At 38.5% G+C, this 27,117-nt stretch overlaps 1 protein-coding gene across 6 annotated transcripts; it reads left to right on the forward strand.

Annotated features, from left to right (window-relative positions):
• Positions 1–3,977: 3,977 nt before the first annotated feature.
• On the forward strand, positions 3,978–27,117 carry BCAT1 (branched chain amino acid transaminase 1; the record flags this gene model as incomplete). 6 transcript variants are annotated; one of them, XM_084306517.1, is made up of 9 exons in its annotated part: positions 3,993–4,103; positions 7,471–7,581; positions 8,444–8,563; positions 10,549–10,712; positions 13,288–13,430; positions 18,847–18,932; positions 20,863–21,003; positions 21,599–21,673; positions 27,018–27,117. In XM_084306517.1, the coding sequence occupies 9 exons, from the start codon at positions 3,993–3,995 to the stop codon at positions 27,057–27,059; spliced, it is 993 nt and encodes a 330-aa protein (XP_084162643.1). In that variant the 3' UTR covers positions 27,060–27,117. The 6 variants fall into 6 exon arrangements, with proteins under 6 accessions (XP_084162646.1, XP_084162645.1, XP_084162644.1 ...); XM_084306520.1 differs by lacking the exon at positions 20,863–21,003 and having other exon boundaries at positions 3,978–4,103; XM_084306519.1 differs by lacking the exon at positions 8,444–8,563 and having other exon boundaries at positions 3,978–4,103.

The following is a 27,117-nucleotide window of genomic DNA, read 5'->3' on the forward strand; positions in this document are numbered from 1 at the left end:
CCATTTTCCTTTTTGTCCCAGCATTTACTGGTTTTGCTTCCAGTTTAATGGCATTATTAGGTGGCAGTGTCAGAAAGTGCTTAAGAGTACACTGATAAACAAAACAAGCAAAACACAAATGTAATTAAAAAATGCCCTGTGTATAAGCAGTACAAACAGCGGGGTTCTGGGTGGATCTTAATGACAAACTTTAATGCTGCTTACAGGGCTGGGGCAATGTTGACAAAGCAAAGAAAGAAATGGTGATTTATAAAGGTCATAGGTGATGCCATGGCAGTACCGTGATAATTTTTTTTAACAATGTAAAAGTAACAGGCATTTATACTTAATCAGTACTGTTGTATTAGTCTGTCCTGGTTTCAGTTAGAACAGAATTAATTTTCTTCCTAGTAGCTGGTGGAATGCTGTGTTTTGGCTTAGGATGAGAAGAGTGCTGATAGCACCCCGATGTTTTAATTGTTGCAGAGCAGTGCTTATACCAAGCCAAGGACATCTCAGCCTTTCGCTCTGTCCTGCCAACAGGCAGGCTGGGGGTGCAGTAAGAGCTGGGAGGGGACAGACCCAGGACAGGTGACCCGAACTAGCCAAAGGGGTATTCCATACCATCTGACGTCATGCTAAACAATATATAGGGGTGGCTAGCCGGGGGGAGGGGGCCGGACTGCTCGGGGTTAGGCTGGGCATCGGTCAGCGGGTGGTGAGCAATTGCATTGTGCATCACTTGTTTGTACATATTATTATTACTTTCCTATTATCACCATTGTAACATTATTATTATTATTGTTATTATTATTTTGTTATTATTATTTTCCTGTCTTATTAAACTGTCTTTATCTCAACTCACGGGCTTCACTTTCCATTTCTCTCCCTCGTCCCAGAGAGGGAGGGGGGAGGGTGAGCGAACGGCTGCGTGGTATTTAGCTGCCGGCCGGGTTAAACCACGACATAGTCAACTGCCCTTTCTCTGCTCTCTTTGTGCAGGTTCTTTTGTGTGTCCATTTTCCCTCCCACTGGTGCTGCTTGAACAACAAAAAATGCTGGGGCAGGACTTTGGGGCAAGCTAAGTGAAAGGGGTCTGTTGGCCAGGTGAGGTGTTATGTAGGAGCCTTATCGCTCAGGGACCTAAAAGAGGTTGAGGGTCCTGGAAATACTCTGTACCACAGATGACACAGCAAGAAGGAGTATGCCAGGGTGGGCTCTCCAACCAGCACCACCCTCAATTCCTTTATTTAAAAAATAAAAAATAAAATTAAAAATGCATTGCAGCACTTGATGGTGTCTTGACATAAAAAGCATTAGGGTTTTGCTTAGTAAAAACAGAGAAAGAGAGAAATACAATAGAATGAATAAAGGGGGAAGATCCTTAAAAAAAAAAAATAGTGAATAGTAATGGCCAAAAAATAAAATAAAATTTAAATCTCTCTTGAGAGTTTAACAGAATTTGTCAGCATTATGAGGACCAGGAAGATTGCCTTCTTGCCTGTTCGATGATTGCTGCCCTATTACTCTGCACTTAAGCTTATTTTTGAGCCCCTTTGAAGGATGTTCCTACCACTGTTTGAAGGGCAAGTCAGGTGTCCTACCTGATGTTGGGTCTGGTGTTTGCAAAATGCCTGAAGGAAAGGTGAAAAATAGGATTTCCTGTTGCTGAAAGAGGTGAGAAACAGCAGGTAGGCTCCTTGTCCACAGTGCGCAGCTCCAGGAAGCTCTGTGGTCTGGAAGCACTTGCTTCCTTTCAGTACAAGTATCATAGCTACCTCTCTAGGCTTTCTGCCTTCATGTGACTCAATCCGAAATCTAGTCTAGTGATTTCTGTTTGTGACTGCAGAAGGTCCCCAGTCCTTGGGGCTGAGAGCCAAGCAGCCTGGACTGTTGCTTTGAGCCATAGGTGCTGCTGTTGGACTGCCTGTCACACAGCAGTACCTGTTTTACTGAGCTTGCAGGAGCAAATTCTTTGTCCAGCTCTTGTCTCTAATGAGGCAGAACAGGAGTGACTCTGGCTCTGGGCTTCTCTTTGTACTAGCTGTCGGGACACAGCAGTATGTTCATATTTGAGTGACATAATTTTATTAAATTATCACTCATAGAGACTCTTTCCAAGGATCTTTTGAACCTCATGTCTCCGAATCTGGAGGAATATCTTTTACAGCAAGATGACATATTTGGTTAAATAAATCCAAACGCTCCCGTAGGATCATTTCTTTGCTTATGGCTGCAGCTTGCTACACCCTCTATACATGCTTGTGGGCCCATCAGAAGGACCACATTAAAATCCTTCATCATCCTTAAAGTAAAGGCTATTTGTTAATACAGTTAAGCTTACCAAATTGTATTATAGAGCTGTGTTACAACTACTTGTGCTGCTAAAACTGAGGAAGGGGCAATATGTGGCATACAGGCAGAAATCAGCACATTGGTGGGATTTATAAGGGGACAAGACTGAATATGGGGACATATTCTTGTCCCCAGGCCCATTCAGTGTCAGGATAATTACCTTAACAAAAGTGACCCAAAATAAGACTGGAACTTTGAGTTCAGGGAGTGCTGTTAACACCACTGGCACTAGGAATTCTTTAGAGACCATGATTCAAGCATTTCTGCCCTGAGATAAAGGCAAGGATGTAATTATGTGCTCTTAAGTTAATTTCACATCTAAGCCATTAGGGAAAACAACAACAAAAAATACCGATAAGAAACAGACCACTGTTATTAAAGACATCTTGAAAATCAGGTTGTTGACAGAGATGGTGCCTGTGTGTTTTTTCAAAAGCTTGGGACTAGTTGTTTCTCATTTTGTAAAATATATGCAGGGTCTGAAAAGCACAAGTTAGTGGTATCTCCTTTTTAGTGACACCATCCTTTTAGTAGTACCCTCCTTTTTAGTGTCCAGACAAGTAATTTGAAAAGAATCTGAAGTACTGCAGTCTAGTCTGTTCTATATGCACCCAGCATAGAGGAGTAAGGTTTCACTTTGGGTTCTGTAGTAAGGGTTGATGCTTTCTGAGTCACGTTAGGAAAGAAAACGGAGCTTCGAATGGGATTTTTGAGTTCTTCCTTCACTCTCTGACCAGCACAGCTTAAATACTCAGAAACTGTAGAAAGAGAATGAGAGAAGTGGATCAAGACTTATAGCTTTCTCCTGTTGTTTTGCCCCTATCTATCTATAAAGGGAAGTGACATGCCAGAGATCCTGCTTTCCTCCTTCCTCTGCTGTTCTTTATGATTAACACTATTTAAGCTACTATGAAAAACACTCACTCTCTCCTAACCAAAACCAATACAAAAAACTATGTTGCGTTTCTGCAGCTAGTCATGGCTCATAAGGGAAAGTCTCTACTCTACTGTTAATCATGCAGGGAAACATTTAGCCTTCTTTGTGCTAATAGGATCTTTCTAGGAAAACACAAATGTGAATGAACAAGCTGGTGCTACCCAAGTAACCTGCTGACTTAGGTCCATCACTCTGGTTTTATGCATTAAAGGCAAATCAGTGCAACATACTTAGTTGTGAGGTTCTGATGATCAGCTTAAGTTCTGAGATACAGAATCTGGCAGTTTCTGGAACTTATATAGATGTGTTAATCTAATTGTCCAAGAAATTTTCATCTGATAATTTTCTATTTGTGTGTTTGTGTTTTGTTTTTTTTCCACCTTGTATTGCTTTCTTCACTTAAAAGTGCTTCAAAATATGTGAACAACTGATCTAAGCAGCACTGTGGGTATGGGTGCGTACATATGAATGCTCTGGCAACTACTTAGAGGTAGTCACAATTAGCAATTCTGTCCATAATTACCCCTGCAGATAAAATACTGTATTTTTCCATGTTCACTGGTGGAGGAGTATTTTTCAATCAGTCTGGTTTAATTACTTTATTTACTTTTGGGTTTCATGTTTTTTTCAGGCTTCAGACTTGGTTATCATACCAGCTACAACTTTCAAGGAAAAACCAGACCCCAATGGTCTGGTATTTGGAACTGTGTTCACTGATAATATGCTGACGATTGAATGGTCTTTGGCATCAGGATGGGAGAAACCTTATATTAAACCACTTGAGAACCTCTCATTGCATCCAGCCTCTTCATCTTTGCATTATGCTATAGAAGTGAGTACCCAAATCCCTTTGGAAACCACTTTTTTTTTTTTTTTTTTTTAATTAGTTTCTGAAACTGTAGCTTTCTAATACATGAACTATTACTGCCTTAGTGTTGAGTTACATTTTGATCTGATAACCGATGCCCTTTCAGAATACTTTCCTATTTACAGCCAGGGGTGTGCTTATGTTGGTATAATTCAGAACCAGCTGTGGTCAGTGGATTCCAGCCCACTTAACTTCTTAGCCTAATGAAGGTGAACTCTTTCCTGTATGGTGGCAAATTCATGTGAGAAAGCATTCTAGGTCACTGACAGGGGATCAGTGCAATTGCTGTCATTGATGTGACTTAATGAAGCCCTGGATACAACTGTGTGAGATTCCAAGCATAACTTTAATTTGAGGACTGAACACGCACTTTGTGAAATTTTAAGCTGTTTTAAAGGCTCATAGCTTGGATTGCAGGATAGACTACACAGATGGTTTTTTGCACATCCAAACTGGTCTGGAGAACTCTAAACAAGTTCTGAGAGATCTGGCATATAGAAGTGTATTGACGCAGAGAATACTCGGCAAGGAACTTTGGAAAGTGAAATGTTAAGTCGGAAACCAGCGTGGTTAATAGTTTCCGTGCTTAGCTACTTACCATCTAAAGCTGCCTTTTGCACCTCCAGGGCAGTTTCAGCACTACTCACATCTGTGTGAGAGCTTTGGTAGGGTGCACTGAGCTACCTGGGAGCATACAGGAGAAATGGAAGCCTGCTTCTCCTCCCATCTCTGTGTAGGTGGGAGTCTGGGAGTCTCTCCACTGAAGTTAGTGGAGTTTCTCATGCTTCTTTTATTATTCTTTTTTTCTTTCTTTCTTTCTTTTTTTTTTTTTTTTTAATCCGCTAGTAAAAGGGAAGGTTTGAGCTTTTCCCTGCTTGTTGTCCCTGTGCTCCTCCCTTCACCATTTTTTTTTTTTTTTTGTGCTTGTTGTTTTTTCCCACCTAGTTCCCGAAGTTCCTGTGTAAATTACAACAGGCCCCTGTGAATAATGCTGCAGCTCTTGATCTGCCCAAGGAGTAAGAAACCACGCTGGAGTCCCAAATCTATATTTCACTCTTAGTAGCATATTGCTTTAATGCTTGGCCTCTGGCCCAGTTTGAAGTCATTGCTAATATGAATATGCTCTTATTTTTTTTTCCATTTTTTTTTTTTATTCTTTTACCCTTACTGCATCACGTTTCCTCTAGCCAAGAGGACAGACAGAGGAGAGTCTGGTGCCAATGCTGTGGCTCAATGAATACACAGTGGGTATAAAAAAAAAATGATGAATTTGGCATTTCCTCCCCTTTCTCCTTGCCCTTCATGATGCAGTGTGATTGTCTGGATCTGCTGAACTCCAGATCCAGTTCCTGTGATGTACAGATATCAGATAATATTGTTTGCACACCACTGTAGTAACCAACCATCAAGCAACATTTGGTGCAGTTGCTCTCATTCAAGACGGGCATTTCTGGAACACATCACTATCTCCCTTTTTAATAAGTGAGAGGTTTTGCTGAGCTCTTGAAGGTTAAAAGTATTTTGGAACAAAAGATTTAACAGCTTGAGAACGCTTTGTGTTTCAGTAATGATGTGATTCTTTTTTCTCTCAAACCATTGATCAAATCTTAGTAGTAACATTCCTTCCTTTTCCCTCTCATTAATAAGTTTGGTGAATGTCTTTGGAAGAAGGGTGGGGGGGGAAAAACTGTTCTGTGATAAGAACTTGTAGCATTACAGAAATGTGGTATAAGAAACTGATTCAATAAAACTCATATAAAAGTATCAACCATTACACCAGCTATGCCATTAGTTTTTTTTTTTTTTTTTCTTTTCTTTGTAGCTACAATGTCTATCTTAGGAACAGTTTGTTTGTTTTGTTTTGTTGGTTTTGTTTTACTATCTGTGCACAAAGCTTTTAGTAAGGTTTGTATTGCCATAGGAATAAGTTATATTTTGAAGGCAAAAAGTTCTGGGTTCTAATTCTGGTTCTCCTGCATAATTTGTGTGTGGCCTAAGGGAAACTGCCAGGATTCCTGCAACCCAGTTACAACACAATTAAAATTTGTCATGTGGAAAGACCTAACTCTGTCTGGACTCTGTCTAAACATTACATTTCACTGATCCTTATGGGAAAATATTGTAGAATGTAATAATAATGAAGCCTCGAGTATTATATTAAAATTACTTACACACAAATGTAAGAATCTTTTTCCGTAATCAAAAAATTGCATATATAGCCTTCAACCATTTAGAATGAATTTGCAGACATTTTTGGGGAAGCCGTTAGGAATAAGTCTGAGGACACTGACAAAAGTGATGCAGTTACAGTCATGGAACTTCAAGTAAAACTTAACGTACAAAGAAATGCTTCAGAAAATAATCTATAAAAATTGGAACAAAGTAAGCATGAATGAACATTTAATACTTAATCTAAACAATAATTTAACATATGTACATGTATATATTAATATGTTTATATAATACATGTATTATCTACCTAAAACTGAAACTGGAAATTATCAAACTGTAACTGCAAATAACTATGGATGTTTAGTGGGTATAAGTTTTTTTTTAATTATTTTTTATTTTTGCTTTAGTTAGAGGACCCTGTAGAGTATTCCGCTGAGAGGGCAGGGTGGGATAAGAGTTTCTGGTAAGTTTATTGTCAGCATTAGTCATCCATGTTCTGCAGTTTGATGGGACAATTCTGACAAATTTAAGTAGATAGAACATTTGCATACATTATTCCTCTAGTATGAAGCTGATGCACCTGTCTCACGTGCTAACTAACCCCCCTTCTACAGTATAGGAGCAGATGGGAGACATGAGTGACCAAGATTTTGCTATGACTACAGCATGAACTGCAACAGACTTCCCTTAATTACTTTATCAAACTCTTCTTGCCAAAATCTGTTTTGGACAGAGCCCTCATAAAGATTAGAATATATCATTGAATTCAATGGGTCTTTTTCATAAGGGAGAGTACTGTTTTGGCTAAGCCTTAAATATCAGTCATAATGTAAGGGAGTAGTTATGTCAAACACATGCTACAAATTTTAATTGTTGTAACCAAATTATGAGAAGAACATTTATCAGTAAGTTACCTGACAGAGAAAGATGTATCAGAAGCACAGACAAGTCATCTTTGTAATATAAACTTTGTAATACTATACCTCACAGGAGTGTGTTGCAAGGATTAATTAGTTAGCATTTATGCTTTGAGTACTGTGAGCAGGAAAGTGAAGTTATTTCACTTCCAAAAGGCATGTTCTACTTTTGCACAGATCATCATGGGATAGCATGCCTCAAGTAACATCCAACTTCTTTTTCTTCCTTTTTGGCTTGGTAGTTGTTTGAAGGAATGAAGGCTTACCGAGGAGTAGATGGCAAAATCCGCCTGTTCCGACCAAGCCTCAACATGGACAGGATGGCACGATCAGCAAGACGAACAACTCTGCCAGTACGTAGCCAAGACATCTTACTCTCCTTAAGTCAGAGCGTATTTTTATTTTCAGAGTGCAAATCTCTGAAACATTATGGTAATGTAACATTTATCAAGTATGCTAACTCTTGAATCGTTCTGTTAAACTCTAAGAGATCCTGTTCTGTGAATGGTTAGGAGTTATTTTTTCTGTTAAATCAAAGCAGTGTTTTCCTTTCTGCATTGTGTCCCTACTGCCTCAGGTGTGCACAATCTATTTCTGAGAGATGAGCACTGCTCTGTAGGCATGCAGACAGCTTCTGTTTGCATGCAGACAGCTGATTAAATTGCTCTGTTGCTAGTGTTCTTGCTTTTTGCCTCAGTTAAATCTTTTGACCTCTGAGTACCTTCACTTTTGGTTTTGCTAGAAATTCATGCTGCTTTTAAGCAGTTGTATATTGGCCAATGAATTTCCTCCCATGCTTATTAGCTTTGCAGTAAAATTGGGAGACTTTGTGCGCCCTTTGGATCTCTAATCCAAATCTCTTCTGCAGAAGAGATGTTGCCGAAGCTCACAGCATGCCCTCGGAAGTGAGAGGGTTGGCTGCACAGGGAGTTCTTTCCATGTGCTTTGAAGGCAAGAAAGGTCAATAGCTCCTTTTTCCTAACTCAGGAGGATGCTTTGTAGCAGCAGGAGGGCATTTGGGATAACAAATAAGAAGGCACAGAGGCAAAGACTTTGGGATCTTAAATGGGATCTTTAAGAAATGAATTCAAGGAAGTCCTATGAAACCCTATGGGCTGAGGAAATGTTCCCCTTAACATATGGATCTATAAGGACTACAGGTTGTTCAGGTTATATTTCTCTGTTTTCTTTTCTCCCTTTGTTTTTCCTTCCCAGAGTTTTGACCAGAACGAGCTGTTGGAGTGCATCCGGAAACTTGTGGAAGTAGAAAAGGAGTGGGTCCCATACTCAACTGCTGCCAGCCTGTATATCCGTCCTACCTTAATCGGAACTGAGGTTTTAAACTTTATTTTTCATTTTTAATTTTTATGTATTTAAGCACAAAGCAAAATCCTTCATCCATAAAGGCAAATATGCATCAGTTGGTAGGCAACGGTATTACATTTCAGGGACAACTTGTTTTTATGTTCTTTACCTCTGTATTAGTCACCTGTAGCTCTACTTAACAAATTTATGTTGACCACACCACCATCTAGTGGATATACTGAGGCAGATCACAGAAAGTAAAGTGAATCATCTATTATAAGCAATTACAGTAAAACCTAAATTCTATTTGTTTTTGTATTTTAAGTATAAATGCCTTTTATATGGTAATGTATGCCTTTAAAATATTAACAATCAGGGGAATATGTGAGAGTACAGAAGTTAGAAGCAGGAAGTGTATTTGAATTAAAACTTTTTAACTTTTTTTTTTTTTTTTTTTTTTTTTTAGCAGCAGCAAGAGAGAAAGCTAGAGTGGTAGATCATAGTACAAAGAAACTAAAGAACTTGTGGTTCCCAACTAGACAAGTCACTTTTCTGCAATATCCATACCCTTATGTAGCTAGCATACGTGAGCACTATACACACGTGTTTTAGGACTTTGTTAACTTAAAGTCTGTAAACTAGTTGCAGATTTGGGGATGGAAGGATCACCACTCAGCAACCATAAAGTGTTAATATTAAGAGTTTTTTCTCATTCATTTTTTGGAAATTCTGTTGAGATTTGTTTCAAGGTACACAACATATCTGGCCTTTCCACAATATCATGTGTTGTCCCTGAGTTGCAAGTCCTGTTGACCTTTTTTGAATCAGCCCAGTTCGAAAACCCAGTCACCATTATATTTTGAATAATTGTGTAAGAATGATGAAAAATACCAAGACCTCAATTATTTAATGTTTATTTTGTTAAAAGTTTTGCTGAAAGAGTAAGGTGGACAGAAATCAAAAGCATCCTCTTTGCACCTGAGGAAGACTCTTGTGAAGTTTCCAGTAGTTCCATGTTTACCTTTTCATTTCCCCCCGTACTTCCCAGTCTAGCTTCATGTGCTTTGTGCACAGTATTTTGCTTAAAACTTTAGTCCAAGTCTTCTTCTTTAGAATAATTTAGTTCAATAACTACTACTAGTAGTTGTGGAGACTTAACATTAGAACCCAAGGATGAGCTTGTTCTTTTTAGGGGACTAGTTCCTCCGAGTGGAGAGGAAATAGTAGCCCAAACAGCTGCCTGTAAGATCCCAAGAACTGCATATGGTCCAGAGTCTCCAGAGGTCCCTTCCAACCTCAACTGTTTTGTGATCACTCTAAAGCTTTGCCAAGTATCATATATATAAGCAGAGTCTTCAGCTGCAGAATTCAGACCTTGACCAGTGTCAGGCTTTTCACCTCTGTCTTCAGGTGTTGAAAGTGATGACTTGAAGCATGAGAAGCCATCTGTAGGGGAAAAAGTAATACATTCCACGTTATTTTCTGTCCTGCTGTGTGAATCATTTCCAGTAGACAAATCATTTGAGATTGTCACAGAGCCAGCACCTGACTCTACCAATGACAGTTCTAATTGTCATTGGTTAATTCTCATCACTAATACAGCTGACAGTGGTTTTTCCGCCATTGCTATTGCTCATGGTGGTCCTTGCCTCCCCAGAAGGTTTTGCAGGCTACTGCTCTAATTAATTCGTATAATTATATAGTGTTTTCTTGAGGTAATTTCTGAATTCTCAAAAGCTTGAGATTATGTGAGAAGATAAAAATAATATTTCGACAAATAAAAGAGCTGTAAATGAGTGGTGACTGTACATAAAACTAGTGTTGTCATGTTGCTTAGGATGGGGGAGGAAGTTATATAAATATTTCCTCTTCATTGCAGAACTTTGCATTTTTTAGGTAAAAGCACTCCACTGCTACAGTTTCTCTGTACACAGTGTTTCAGAAGCTAATTGTGCATTTGATGTTCAGAGTGAAGTAAACCTGTAACTTTACTTGTTTACATTCCTTATTTTCAGCCTTCTCTTGGAGTGAAGAAGCCAACTAAAGCTCTACTGTATGTCATACTGAGCCCTGTGGGCCCTTACTTTGCAAGTGGAAGCTTTAGTCCAATATCATTATGGGCAGATCCCAAATATGTAAGAGCCTGGAAAGGAGGAACAGGGGACTGCAAACTGGGAGGGTAAGAAAACCTGATTCTGCATTTGTATGGAATCTATCTCCACATACTTCACAAAGGAGATGCGTTTTTTAGTGAAGTGTCTAATCTAGCAGAAGTAGGGGTATTAGATGTAGCAGTTAAGCAAACAATATACTATGACAAAGATTTCAAAGCAGTCTTTTATGAATATTACCTATACAATTCAGTTGTGTATTTTTGTTTGGATACTACAGTCAAGTGGGCTACGGGGAGAGACAATTTTTACAGCCTCTCAGGCTGAGGAACTGGACCTGGAAGGTGTCCATGTAGTACTTTGGCTCATTTTCCTTGCAGAAGTTGACACTGAAGATATCACTCCTGTGATGCAGCTTTCAGTATAGTGGTCCACTGCCAACTGGGCAGTGAGCAGCACTGACTGCTGACCTTCATCCTTGGCAGACTGTCCTGACAAGCCATCTGCAGTTAGCTAGGGAAGTATGGGTGTTTCTGGAAAAGCATGAGGCAATTAGCTGTGTATATGTGTCCATGGTCTGGCAGTTTTCTGCTGAACTAGGCCAAAGTGCCACTTAAGTAGAAACATAATTATTTATGTTCACATACTTGAGTTGTCAGAATTAAGCTGCTTAGGACTTGACTGGAGCAAGCAACTGGGATGTGGCTAAATAAATGATTTAATTGTGCAAAAGTGGTCTTTGGTTTAAGCAAGGCTTTTTGTATTTACCTGAGAGTTTCTTTTCTAGGCAGGAAGTTAGTAACTGTCAAGTGCTGCTCAGCTGAACTACTAGAATAATCAATTGGCAAGAAAAGAGCTTTTCTACCTTTGGTCTGATGCTCTGAGATTTTGATCTCCTACTTGTTGCTTTTTGTTGAGTTTGAGAAATATTTTGTTTCCTCTGCATTCTTTAATTTGCTGTTAAAAAGAGAATACTCTGGAGTCACTGTTGACTTGATTTACAATTGTGGCCCAGAGCCGAGACCTGAATTCCAGTGCAGTCTGCACTTTGGACCTGCTGACTTGGGGGTTTGATGGTTATTGAACATGAGAAGTGAAAGGTTGTTTTGTTTTGTTTTGTTTTGTTTTAAGCATTTTTTGTTGTTGTTGTGGTTGTTTTGTTTTATTTTCCTCCCAGAGCAGCTACAGGGTGAACATAAATTATGTAGTTAAGTTCATCCTGTAGGCAACATTTTTGGAAAACACTTGCCCCTCAAGGACATGAAATTCATCAAGGCTAATCTGTGGCTCCTAGAGCTACTAAAAAAAAAATAAGTTCACAGAATCACAGAATTGTAGGGGTTGGAAGGCACCTCCAGAGATCATCAGGTCCAACCCTCCTGCCAAAGCAGGTTCCCTAGAGGAGGTTGCCCAGGTAGTTGTCCAGGTGGGCCTTGAATATCTCCAGAGAAGGAGATATATACCTCCCTGGGCAGCCTGTTCCAGTGCTCCATCACCCTCACCATGAAGAAGTCTTTCACATGTTGGTGTAGAACTCTCCATGATCCATTTTTTGACCATTGCCCCCTGTCCTGTCCCCACTGGAAAGAGATTGTCCGTATCCTTCTGTCTCCCACACTTAAGATATTTGTAAACATTGATAAGATCCCCCCTCAGTCTTCTTTTCTCAAGGCTGAACAGACCCAGGTCTCTCAGTCTTTCCTCATAAGGAAGATGCTCTAGGTCCCATATCATCTTTGTGTCCATCCACTGGACTCTTTCCAGGAGAAAGAATCTTTTTTTTTTGTACTGGGGAGCCCATAACTGGACACAGTACTCCAGGTGAGACCTGACCAGGGCAGAGTAGAGGGGGAGGATCACCCCTCTTGATCTGCTGACCACACTCCTTTTAATGCACACCAGGATCCCATTGGCCTTCTTGGACACCAGGGCTCACTGCTGGCTCATGGTCAACCTGTCATCCACCAGGACCCCTAAGTCTTTCTCTGCAGAGCTCCTCTCCAGTAGGTCATCCCCCAGTCTGTACTGATACATGTTGTCATTCATTCCCAGGTGCAGGACTCTACACTTGCTCATGTTAAACTAGTTCTGTGAATGTAAACTAGTAATAAGAACTTGTAAACTAGTTCTTGTTAAACTAGTTCTGTGAATGTTTTTTACTAGAAAAGAAATAGCTTACCTCTGAAGGTTCTGTATTCTAAGAGGTCTAACTACTCATCTGTTCACTTGACATATTTAAGATTAGGTGGATAGTTTTGGTTTTGCTTTTTTTTGAACCATGCTCTGGATGAGAATTATTGCATCTGTCCATGATTCCAACTGCTAAATAAAGATGAATTCTTTACTAAGGTGTCTAATTGCAGTGATTAGAATATCCAGAAAATGAAACAAGAATTAATTCTGAGAAAATTTGGATGGATATGTTTGAGCTGTTGATGCTACTTAGCCCTTCAAAATTTGGGGGCTGTAGATACAAAATGATCTAGTAAAAACAAACAAACAAACAAACAAAAACAGTGAAGTACTTCTAATGGAAAATGAGCCCTTTGCAGTAAAGGACATGGGCACTGAACCTTGCACAGAAATAAGAAAATACCCAGTGAGATACTCATATGTTTGCTCTTTCTTTTTTGTTTCTGAAAGGAATTATGGTTCTTCTATTTATGCCCAGCAAGAAGCCCTGGAGTTAGGCTGCCAGCAGGTTCTGTGGCTCTATGGAGAAGATCACCAAATAACCGAAGTTGGAACAATGAATCTGTTTCTATACTGGATAAATGAAGATGGAGGTATAGTGACACACAACATGAAAACTATTAGAGTAGACAGTTGGGATCATAAGGCAGGTATTCATATTCTATGTACAAGGCTTCTAGAAGCTATTTGGACCCCCCAAAATGCCAGCCATCATCCACTTCATCATCTTAGTGGGATAGTGACCTCCTTCTATAATCCACAAAATGATTGTTAGAGTGCCAATCATAAACTTTTTAATGAAATGACTTAACAAAGGGAATGTCTATTCCCTTCTGAGAACTGATAGGTGAGTCCTACCGTTATGAAAGAGGAGATTCCAGAGCAGCCATGAGCAATGCCTAACAACATACTTAAACAGCTGAACCTTCCACATGCTCAGAAGGACAGAGTCTAGTCACATATGGGTAGCATAGCAGATTTGCTGTCAGTTTTAGCTGCGTTCTTTATCCTGGAGATGTGTCAGAAACAATGCACACATACTAAAACCACCTTATGGCTGTGCAACTCTTCAAACTCTCCCTTTGCACATGGGTTTTTCCCATCATCACTTTCCAGCAAGTCACATGTTTCAGAAGCATGGCCAAAAGTGCTTCAGCATCTAGCTGATAAAGCTCTTTCTTTGAAGAATTTGAATGTCCAATGGAGGCAAACAGAAATGTGTCAGTCAGCATTCTATGTCAGTGGTGTTCAAATGATACTTTCAAGATATGCTATTCTTAAAACAGTTTTTAACTTTTTGCATCTACACCTCTGAGTAATGTACATGTTGCTTCGAAAACTATCTAGTTAATAAGCAGACATCTATTTAGACATCTTGGAAACACCCACTGGGCATGCAAGTATTCAGTGCTTAAGAACAAATAGTTGCACCTGACTACTGGCTTAGAAGACCACATAAGTTTGAGTCCTTAGAAGAACGAGCCAGCATATATGGTGGTGAATGGAAGGACACCTCTCGATTTTCATGAGTGCTGGTCCTTCATGAAAATTGTCACTGAATTTTTGCATGGCAGCATATGCAGGGTTTAGACTCTGATTTAGTCATAGTGCTGTAGGTATCCTTGAAAACTGCCATTTTTCTGACAGTGCTCACCTGCAGTATAGAGACAGCTTTGGATAATGTAGTGTAATGGGAATCCAGCTACTTGACTCCTATCTCCAGTTTCATTACTTGTTTTTCTGCAAAATCTTTACCATTTCTGAAGGACTGAAATGATGTTTTCTCATTGTTGAATGAGTCTGTGAAGTCTTGTGGATGAAACTGTAAATATGAGCAATCTCATTATAACAGCAGTGGACTTGTCAGTGTAGTTAGATGGCTGAATTCACGCCTTTTGTAACTTCACTAGAGAGACATGAAAATAGATTTTGGCTCATTTTGTCCAGGGAAGGGACAGTGAAGGGGGGACATAATTAGAATTCAATGTTCTCATTGTACTTAAACCAGGAATATGCTGAAATTATCCAGCTGCAGCACCGTACTGTTCCAAAGATCTGCCAATCACTGTATTACCAGTGCACCGCTGAATAGTACCATTGTGAGGTGGCCGTAGCAAACAACTTGTAATTCATGCCACCCAGGCTAACAGTGTACTGGCAAACCTGCCATTTCACACAACATGGTCATTAGCATCATTGGAGCACTTTTCTATCTTCTAGTGTGTTGATTAATGCTTAATTTATGATATCTTTAGTTGAAAATGACTCTTGCTGCCAATATGAGCCATCCTATACCTGCCTTATAGCTTTACATAGTGATTTTAAGTGTCTGCTATTATTTTCTCTCACTTTACAACAGATACTTAGGCTGTGTTTTTGTTTTGTTATGCAAATTCTGCAGCTGAGAGAGAGAGTGATCTAACACACACAAAAAAAAAAAAAAAAAAAAAAAAAAAGTGAGGCAAAAATTGCAAATCATCATCAAAAGGAAAATGCCCCTGTTTGTGTGTTAAAAGGTCACTGCAGGATAGTCTGAATGTGTTCTACATGGTGTGTAACAAACCAAGGACCCAGCTCGGTAAAGCCCACTCTAAAGAACATCCATGCTTCCAATGACAGCAGGCTTTTTTTGTAAGCCTTTGCTATATATTCTCAATTACAACATTGTTACTAAACATGACACATTGTCTTGGGTAGTGAGGGAGCCTGGAAAAATGTCTCATTTGTAACATTGTGGAGGAAACTGTAGGAAATTAAGTAATTTTTTGTAAAATAATATGACATCCTCTATGCTACTTTTGTGTTCCCCCTGTTCCTCTGGTTGAGGCTTGTGATATGACCAAATCTGGATCACCACTGTTGCATAAATAAGGGAGCATGATATTCCATTTGTCAATAACTATTTATAGTTTTATGTTCACAAAATGAAAATGTTGGTCACCGTGCTGTACTGTCCACTTGCCTCTTCAGAGTACATAATATTCCCAAGAGGCTGTTAACACTAAAGCTCTTATTTCCTTAAATAATCTTTTTTCTTCTTCCTAGAACATAAGCTTGACTTTCTGGAAAACCTTGAAATTTAAACGTAATGTCCAACCTGAAGGTTGCTAACTATGAAATCTGTACACATTTGCCAAAAATTCAGTTTCTTAAGAAAATGGGAATCAATAAAACCCACTTCAAAACACCATACATAGGGTTAAATATTTTAAAGGACTTACTGGAACACTCAGGTAAAATAACATGCAAGCTTGATTACTGTTCTGTAAGTGGAAAATTATTTCTGCTGTGGGAGCAAGTAGACTACTAACAGAGTAATTATTGTACCTTCTGCTCTAATAGGAGTTCATAGCAAAAGCATGGAGGGAAGAGCAGCATGAATGATACGGCAGACAAAGAGAAAGAGAGAAGTAATTGAGGAAAGGAAATCAGCAGAGATGAAAAGGTGGAATGATTGCATGAGGGGAGAGTAGAAGAAAAGCCTGAGGGAAATAAGGAGAAGAAAGAAATAGAAAGGTCCATAACAAACTTGGAGCAAAAGTCAGCCATTCACATCCATGAAATCAGGGTTCACTGGGTTATCATTGACTCTGAAGTTCACTTTATGTTGGTAAATCATTTGGTAAATGATAATTTTGGTAAATTTCTCTGCATTGTTGTTGTCTGACTAGTACTGAAGGCATCCCATGTTTGGAATATTATCTCCTGTATGTTCATAAATGTGGGTGTATTAAAATTGAAGCTATGTAAAATGCAAGACTTCATTTTAAAAATACCTTTAAACTCCCTGTGGGAGTTCCATTGTTATGGCGTGCCTATACCATGTCTGGTGCAATGGGTCACTGGACTTAAAGTGCTACTATTATAACAAGTAATAACAGTATTCAAAAGAAGAGAAACCCCAACATTTTCCTTCAAATTATGTTTTTCCCTTTTATAACTGCTATAAATTTTAAGGCTCCTAGCCCACCAGAATAACTCAGAAGGCAAACTGAGCCTGAGCTCACAGCCTGCATACCCGGAGATGGACAATCTGATGTCACATGGAGCCTGCTTTGGCATCAATTCACAGAGAACAAACATTTTGGAATACCTTATTGTATAGTATTATCAGCTCTGCCAAATATCCGGGGGAGCAAATGTTCTTTAGGTAGCCCTAGGCTGGTAGGCATCATATGTATACTTGACAAAATTATACAGAACAGGTTGTCTGAAACATTATGAGACTCCCATGTCCTGTCTGCTCAGTGCTGTTTGGGGAATGGTCTGACCTGGCATCTTTTCAAAATAGCTCAAATCAGTTAATATGCTATGTTGAACTTAAATGGGTTCTGGACAAGATTTGTAGCAAAAGCACCAGAAAGAGAATGTTATAAGGTATGTAGTCACAAACTTTGGTATTAAGGTCCATGTTATTTGAAGCTTTCTGCTAGAGAAAGACTTGTATATGACTGTGTCTGCAGAGTCCATAGCAGGTGAGGTTGAAAGTGCACTATCAGCTTCCTACTGTTCAGAATGGAGGTCTGTGGCTCATGGAAAGTTTTCAAGTCCTCTTCTTTTGGTAGCTGTGCCAGAATTAGGATGTGATGAGCATCGTGATTAGGAGTGAAGAACTTTGTATCGTTCTTGACTACACGAGAAAGTAGACACCACTCCTATACTTAGGAATCTGGGATAGGTTAGGGAATGGTACTACTGGTGAGTCAAACTAGAGCAGAATGTATATAGCCTATTCTAGGGCAGCTCATTACATGTTTTGAGATGATAGTTTATGTCGATAACATATGTGCATGTGGATCCTCATAAAAGGAATGTGGAAGCATAAGTTGGAAAAAACATCTATTTATTAAAATAAATAAATCTAGAGCTGGTTGCATTAAAAAAGTAACAGACTTTTCTCAAGAGAATGGACAATGAGTAGCAGATTCAATGAACAATTCCATTTATTATCCTTTGTTCTTTTATTCCACACCAGCTCCCAAAGTCCTGAGAAGGAGAGAGAGCATGCTGTAGTCAGCCTGGAGTTGTGTATGCACTAGCTGCCAGGCAGTGTTTGTGCACACATTATCTGACTGCTGAAAACAGGGTGTTCAGCTGCTAAGTTCAGATTGGTCTCTCTCAATGCAAGGATGAATAGCATGTTTCTGTCTTCTATCCAGCTGCAAATTTGTGTAGGACCTTTAGAGATTTTTTACGGCTGCTCCAAACATTATGGTTTGTGGATTTAATGATCTGGATAATATCTATGTATGTTCAACAAAGATAGGGGATCCTCAAGGGGAAAAGAAAACAGTTAGGAAAAAAAAAAGAAAAAAAAAAAGAAAAAAAAAAAAAAGAAGAGTATTCCTGAAAGACCCACTGACTGTAAATTTAAGTATTTACCAAGTATGAATCACCATGTATTACTGTTTCGTTAGTTAGTGTTGGATGAACATTTATTTTTTTATCTAAGTGGAAAGATCATTAAGAAGGTCTCTTTTCAAAATGAATTTGGCAAGATTTTTACTGCTTTGCTAATTCAGTAAACAAGCTTCAAAATTCCTGGGAAATGTTTCATTATAGCATTTGGAATACTGAACACCATATTCCTAAATAAGTTAAAGTGGTTCAGGGAGAGTCATGATCTGCCCTGGCATTATTAGGCATGGCTTTCCCTTGTGTCTCTCTAGCCTGAATTTGAAGACAGCTGTTCAGTGGTTCCCAATAACTATTCAGTGAATCCATTATTATGGAATAATGCTGAGGAATAAATCTTACTACTAGCCTTTACCATGTATTTATTCATGTATTAAATGTATTTCTTCCCTGTCCACTCATGTGTAGTCAAAAGGTTTCAAACACTCAACAGTAACGTGTTGGAGTTAAATTTGAGCAGTCTGTGTTCACAAAACTCTGAAAAATGTTGCATCTTACAGGGTAGAGAACATTTCTGATAACATTGAACAAGTTTTTGATTTTCATTTTCGGTGTTTTTTGATTGTTTTGTTTAATTTCTCTTGTATTTGACAGAAAATGAACTGGCAACCCCACCTTTAGATGGCATCATCCTTCCAGGAGTGACAAGACAGAGCATTTTGGATCTGGCACGCAACTGGGTAAGTGCTTTGACCTTTCCAGTAATGGTTTCAAACATCATATTATAATACCTACAAAAATATGTATTTCTGCTGTTCAGTATCTGGAAGTTCAACTGGTCTAGTCAAATCCATTAACCTAAATGGGAACTAACAAGCCTATTGATTCATAGATTCCTAGCAACTTCATCAGAATACCCAAACCTGTCACAGAGAACAATACTGAGCTTGTTAAAGTAGCTCCATATAGTATTTAATATGAAAATTCTCATTAAATCCACCAGTACCAACAACATCAAGCAAGGATAGAAACAATTACCATGTGTGACCACAACTATATTTTAGTTATCAGCGCTGTCTGCCTGTCTCTCCACTTATTTCTCATGGTTCCACCCTTACTCCTAATATCTAGCATGAAACCTAAAATTAACCCACAATCTTAGCCATCTATCTGCTTACAGATTCCAATTGTGTAATGTACCCATCCCAAGTACCTATCTGGCACTTGAATGGACTAGCTCATATCTTGAAATGCAGGGAACTCTTCACTCTGCCTATACTGTATTACTTGGGTAAAAATACCATACAGCCAAAGGTTCATTTAGCCCATTCTCATGTCTCCTCATTTTGCCCAGGGTTATGTTCAGGGAGGAATAACAGGAATAAAGTAGGCATGTGTGATACTTTCCCCTTGGTATTCTCCAAGCTTCCAACTGCCTGTAGTTGAAAAACTTCCTGAAATACAGTTTGCAGTTCAATGTAATGAATAGAGCTAAGCATAATGGAGAGAGCTAAGCACATGCTTCGTGGGGTATATATGTCACTTGTTGATCTACATTGAACTCTCATGCATCTTTACTCATACTAGTACTACTGTGATCTAGATTAAAACTAGTATAGATATGCACATGCACCTCTCAGACTTGTCTCCTTTACAAGACAGACAGGTATTCCTGGTTGCTAGGGCCTGTCAGTGAGATGTCAGAATCTCTCTCACCTTAGTGCTAATGAATAATTAGGTGTCTTCTACTCTCCCAAAAATCGTTCTCATCTTCCTGTCCTCCATTTACTAACCTGTCTGATACCTTGCTTACATGGTGTCCCTGCCTTTCTCTTGAAATGCTGTCCTTTCCAGAGCTAATCATATTTCTTTGCTCTCTTTTGCACCTCTGTTCCATGTTTAAAAGATTGCATATAAAACAAGGGCTAAACTTTAGTTTGGTCTGGTAGGACAATAAAGTCTACATAAAGCCATCACTTGAATATTACAAAGGTCAATGATTACTATTGCTCTTTAAAAGCTTCCCCTCAGTCAGTTGCTATTTGTTCTTCAACACTTATAGAAGGTAAACTTTTCTCCTTTTTAAAGACTGCTTCCAGTGTGAATTGCTTTATGCATACCTGCAGTACAGTTAATTTTTGTAGGTGACAGTTGCGTGCAGACTGCAATGTAAAATTTCACCAGGTGTTACAGAAAAGTACTGCATCCAACTGGCATTACAGGTGGAATTAATAAAAAGTATTTTGCTTAGGAATTGTCCGAGAGTGGGATGGAAAGTTCTTGTACAAGAATCATTTTTGTACAAACTTCTGGACTCTAGAGACCATAAGTACTAAGATCCTGTGTCACATAACCCATGACAAATTCTGCTGTATTATTCCCTAATGCAATATTTGGCATTGTGTGCCAAATAAAAAGGAAGTACCATTTAGTCATCAGCATTCTACCTGGCAAATCACCGGCTTCCTTTTTGTTAGAGTCTATCTTGTGTGATACTATGAGGTTGGAAAAGATCACAAAATCACAGCCAAAACTTAGTTGGTTGCAAATGGGCTAAGTAAAAACACAAGATAGTTCTATCAGAGATGTTTCAACCATGGAAAACAAGCAACAACAAACACCATAATTTGTTAAACTTTTTACAATTTCTGTTTAATTCTTCTTGTGCAGGGAGAATTTAAAGTGTCTGAGCGATACATCACCATGAGTGACCTGACAGCTGCCTTGGAAGAGAACAGAGTGAAGGAGATGTTTGGTGCTGGAACAGCTTGTATTGTATGTCCTATCTCCAAAATTTTGTACAAGGGCAAGGTAAGATTTTTTTTTTTTTTGCCTCTCCAGAATTTTCTCATAATGAATTGTAGTCAAAAGAAAAACAAAACAATCAAGCAAAACAAAACAAAAACCACAACCAACAACAAAGAAACCCACAAATGAGGTGGAAAAAGAGTGCTGCCTGAGGCTTGTAGAGAGATGAAGTGTCAGTATGTTATTTGCCAAATGAGTTACTAGTATGTTGTCAGAATAGGGCATTCCCTCTCATCTTTTGTTTGTTTGTTTTCTTAGTTAAGAAATTGTATCTTGCCTGTACAATTAACTGTGTGTTTTGGATGGATCTCTTGGAAGGCTTAGATTGGCCTTTGTTCAAAACAGCATAACAGTACAACTAATTTAACTTTTCACTGGCTGAGCAAGCTCTCCTATTAAAACATTACAATTAACCTTACCTACTTTTAAGGAGGACTAGGAAGCTTGATAAATACTTATTCAAATTCTTGTTGACCCAAAGGAATTTATATTTATATAAAGCTATTATTATGTTATTTTCTCTTTCTCTTCTCTCTCCATCTTATCTCCCTTCCATCTTCTCCAATGCCCCACCCCAACCTTCTTTACTCATTGTTAGCATTTGCACATTCCAACTATGGAGAATGGACCTCAGTTAACAACCCGATTCCTGAATAAGCTGAGTGATATCCAGGTAAGATATTTGCTCTTCTTTAACCAAATAAAATAGTAAAAAGTGACAATATGAAAACATTGGAAACAAGTATTTTTAATAATGGTGCTATAGGCATAGTATTATGTCTTAGCTTGCTGTGGTTATCTAGCTTTATTTTCTCAAGATGAAAAAAAAAAAGTTATATGGATGGAGAGTGGTATACTTTTTCCCTTGATCTTCCAAAATGGATATTGTTTTAAGATATTACTCTTATCTGTAAAAATCCAGCACAGTTGTAACAAGTTTCCCTTTGAAGGGAAAAAATAGATGAATCATCTTATTAACCACAATCATAAATGAGTATGGACTAATCAATTGAGAGATATGTACAGTAGTAAGCACTCACTAGGTACAGCAAGCTGATCATCATTTCTGTTTCTCAGTACTTTCCAATCAGAAGGCCACCTTTTGTTCTTAAAACAGTTTCTTCCTCTGTGATTTGCTAAATATCACATTCTATATGGAATCTGTGCTTGTCCTGCATGTCTGGGCATGGAAATCAGTATTGTTTCATTTACCATAAATGAGCAGAACATGATGACCCTCCTTATTTTATTTGACTGTTTTATTTTCCTTTTTTTTTTTTTTTTTTTTTTTTTTTAGGGTACTTAATAATGTGGGGGATTTGGGGATAGGAGTAGGTATTGGTAAGTTGCTAGGCCCTTTATTTTAGATTTGATAGTAGTAGCTGTTTGCCAGTGTTGTCATGATTTTTCATCTGATAGTTACTGCTCTGCATTCTTAGCTTTTGGCTCAAGGAGGTTCTTAGACTTGCTACTAAAATTTTTATCTTCCTGTCAGTGAACACTGAGTTCTGTTGCAGTACCTAGCAACAGTATGGATCCCTTAAAATAATCAGAACTTCTTAAGACAGATTCCTAAAACTGAATTTTCTGTTTTACAGGCCTTTTACTAGCGTGTAGAAATAATCTGACACAGGGTTCTTTTGCTATTCTTCTTTAGTCTTGCTTCTCTATATATTTTTAAAGTTCACAGGTACTGGTCTCCAACATAACCGCTTTTTTTTTTTTTTTTTTTTACTTTCAAATATTTTCTAAGCCTGGTAGCTCAAATATTGCAGCAAGACCACTTGACTATTTTTCATTAAAAGGATGACAAGATCCATGTCTTTTCTTCCTTAGAATAATATTGAGCATTGCTAGCTCAATAAAGAAGTCCTGATATTGTGTTACTTTTGTGTTGGTGGCTGAGTTAACTTTCATGGAAAGCAAAAAGATGCTCTTCCTGCCACTTTTCTGTTGTTTCAGCTCTGCCAATTATAATGGCTTGTGATCTGTATCTTTCTCTTTAAAGACTAGGACTGACAGCTAGGAAGAAGCATAGGCATCTTTGGTTCTAATTTTTATTATTTGTTGAGGGGAGGGAGAGGCTTAGTACTCTGTGTTCCCAGGTCAATTATATATAATATTTTTATCATCTCAGTACACAATGCTACACCATGGATTTTCTCCAGAATCCTACATACCACAGTCCTATTTCATCTTTCTCATTCCTAAGTGCCTAATAGACCACATCATTGTTGGTGTCCATCAGTTTATTCTTCTTCTTGCCATCTGTCTGGTTTTATGTCAGGGACAAGCTATGGACTGTATAATTTTATTGATATACTTTTTATTGTGATGTATACTGATCACTGTTCCATAGTGCTCTGCTCTGTTAAAGACATCTTGTTAGTATGTCAGGGATCTTTAACATCTACTGTCGTTTGTGTAATTCTTGTGTTATTTTCCGATGCCTACATCGTGCTTCTGAAAGCTAAGTTAGGGCCTTCAACAACGTATGGTCAGTTTGAGTCTCCACAGATCGCTTCTAACTGCAGTCATGGAACAGCTCAGCATCGGAAAGAGTTCAGGCCAGTTCTAGCACCTTCTTTTTGAATGTTGTGTGTGAGGTGTTAGGTACTGCTTTAGCCATTTGTATTACAAGACAAGCAGGTCTGTTCTGTAGAAGAATGGATTGTGAAATCCGGAGTTGTTTCAGAAGACTACACTGGAATATGAGTCTTCCTCCCCTGGCCAGTAGATTATGAGTCAAGGCAAATCAAGACAAATTCATCCAGCTTGTTCCCTGTGGTTACCTTCCTTCCCTGCTACCCCTCTCCTCCTTGCCCATCGTTAGCTTTCCTTTTTCCCTCAAGGCTCAGGAGGAGGCTGAAAAAGTATGGATTGCTTCTAATTTTTATCTTCTTTGGACCTTTATACATTACAATTATGCATACAGAGTTGAATGTACTTAGCATGTGTTCGTTAGTTGCAGGCCAACAGTAAATCCATCATTCCTAGAATCTGCTGGATTGTTACATAACACATATACTTCTGTGTTTTCTTCCTTCTTTAAAAAAGCCATGGGAGTTCGAATGCTTTACCATTAGAAACATGGTTTTAAAGAGACTCAAGGCTGCCTTCTCTTTAAGAGTCACTCAGCATTTATTGGTTATATTTCTGCACATTCCTACCTATGGAAGTATGAGCTTACATTCAAGTGGACAACAGAGTGTCATAGAGAAAATGATGCTGTAATACACAAAATTGAATATATAATATTCATGAATGTCAAGACATTTTTCAAGCTCTTTCACAGAGATCTTATATATATTCTACCAGAAGGGAAAAAAAAGATCTCTTTGCAGCACCACTGGACTAGTGCTATTATCATTTGAGCAGTCTGAGACTGTTACTGCAACGAATATGCAGGTTCTGAAGAATAAAATGCAATGGAAATTACAGCCAGACATAGCTTAAGTCTCTGTGCCATTGTGTTGCCTGAATTAAGGCAATGTATCTGTTTCATTCTGGACAATGGACATTTGTGAGGCAGTGATAGCTGTCAGTACCAACAGTGTCCTGGATTTGAACCTATGACCAAGAGGTGCAGGGATCCATATCCAATATCATTATACTGACTCCTTTGAGTACAAAACATCCTTGTTTAATGTTTTCAGATTATCTTGATTATTGTGTTTTCAAGTCTGTTTTCATGCTGCTCGTTGTTCTTTTGCAAGTCTTGTGTATTCAACAGGATTTCTCTGGATTTGAACAGCTGTTCAGTGGGAACTAGAGCTAGAGTGACAAATTAGAAACTCATGGGCAGAACTTATTTAATTTCTCACACCAATTGAAAGAGACAGTAGTAGTACTGCAATATACATTTCCCTTCCTGTCACTGAGTGGAAATCATGATTACATAAGGCTGATAAAGATTTTATATAAATAATTTACAATGTATACAGTAATGGTGTAGTTATGAATGGATTAGTCATAGAAGACTGTCTTCTGTAATTGCTTGAGTTAAGAGATACAGACATGAGATTCTTTTGTTTGGAAACATACTGAAATAGCAGTCAAATGTTTTTGTGGTTTTGCATTCCATACTTTGAGAATAAAAAAGCTTTTGCTGTACTCTTTAAAATGTAGATCAGGATGCAACTTGGAATAGGTGAATAGAAAGTAAAATGTATTGTTTATACTGCATGAGATAAAAATACATTTGAACACTGAAGTCAAAGACAGCAGTGAACAGAGGTTTAGTCAAAAAGCACATATTTTTCAAAGTCACAGAATCTATATGGGTAGACCAGTGGAAGACAGCTAGGGAAGGATAATGGATGTGTTCGTTTTTACAGAGCAGGACCTGTGGGAGAAAAAGAAGGATGGGATAGCCTAGCCTAAGGTCATAGTGTTCTTGACAGAGTCAGAAAAGGAAACTAAATCTGCTTTGATTTCCAAAATGAAAACATCTTGACTGTGGTCAGAATCTTCATTCTCTCTTTAATTCTGGAAGTAGGTTCGAACCGTAGTCAAATGGCAACTCAGACCAGATCTTGCAATTTCTGAAATCAGCATCAGAGCATTATGATAGTACCTAGAGCCATCAAGACTTCCAAGTAATCTCCTGTCTTTTCCTTGCTTTCTGATTTGTGAGTGGCGGGGGAGTCATCTTTTCTCTGAGAAACAACAATGTGAAGGTCAAAGACTTTTTTTTTCTCCTCCATTTCCCCCATCCACAGCAAAACTGCCTCACATCGGGGTAATTCAGTACTTTGTGGTTAAACTAATGATACATCTGTTTTTTCTTGGTTACAATTCACAAAACAACCACACTGACATCTGGGAATGTAAACTGGAGATCCTTTCAATGAGTAATTCTTTCCAAGGTCCTGTGCAGCACCACAGCAGTGTTTAGTCAACTACGTCACAAACTGCAGAACAGGCACACCAAAATTAATAATGAAAAAAAAAAGTAGATATACTTGCAGCTCATTTAGAGGCTTTACTTACTGGATCAAAGAGTAAAATGCAAGCAAACTGAATGTTATTTCTTTGTGCATCTAGAATTGTGTTCTTCTGGCATATCCTTATCTGGAGATGTTCTCTCTTCCCTATGTTAGTGTGTCTTTATCTCATTTGCTGCTGATAAACAAGTTGGATTTGGAGGAACTTTCTTTTACCTTCTCTTGGAGTGAATAGCAAGTGATCTTTTCTGCATACAGAAAGTCTCCAAAAACAGTACTTTATTCCTCACTAAAAAGTGTTTCCAAGCTCACTGAATATGGTACTGTAAGGGGAAGGGCTCTCAACCTACATCTGCCACTAGCCTGTCCACCTCTGCTTTACTTACATACATGAACCATATGTGCATTTTTGGGGCTCTCTGGAGTGTTGCTTACAGGCCTGGTGACATTAGAACACAGAGACAATTTAACAACCAAAAGTGCTGCCTTGGGACTGTATGCTTCCCTGGAAGGGAAAACAGCTCCATGTAGTAGGTCACCTTCATTTCTGCCTGGTGATCCTACTCGTTCATGTATGGGAAGACACCTTGTTTTATTTGGGTTGCAATTCTCTCTAACTGCATTCTGTGGTATTTGTGATTGGTTTTATTGCACATTCAGTCAGAATGTTGTAATAAAATGACACCTTGAAAATAGAAAGAAAAAAAAGTGTATGTTTACTGGAGCTTGAGCAGGGGCATACTTAGGAATAAGCTCAGGGAATCTGACCTCCGGGAATAACAATATTAAATTGATGGAAAGCTTTAGTGAGGCAGGACTATACTGTACCTTCTCTAATTGAGGATCAGAATCACCCCTTTACAATTTACTCGTTGGAGGATGTGTAAATCTGCAAGCTACTTTTAGGCTTTGCTCAAATCAAAACCAGAAGGCATAAGAAATAATGTAAGCTACTATCAGGGTGCTGGATATGAATCCTTATGAGGATAGATCTAAGAAGAAATTATCATAATTACTGTGCACTTTTACTTTTAAATTTTATCCTTAAACTCCATTTTTGCTTTCTTTCAGTATGGAAGAGAAGACAGCGATTGGGCTGTGCTGGTGTCGTGAAGGTGAAAGAATTCAGACCCTCCAGACAGAACAAACACAAATAATAACAACTTCTGTA

Source organism: Netta rufina, assembly GCF_964035555.1.
Source record: "Netta rufina genome assembly, chromosome: 1".
Taxonomy (NCBI): Eukaryota; Metazoa; Chordata; class Aves; order Anseriformes; family Anatidae; genus Netta; species Netta rufina.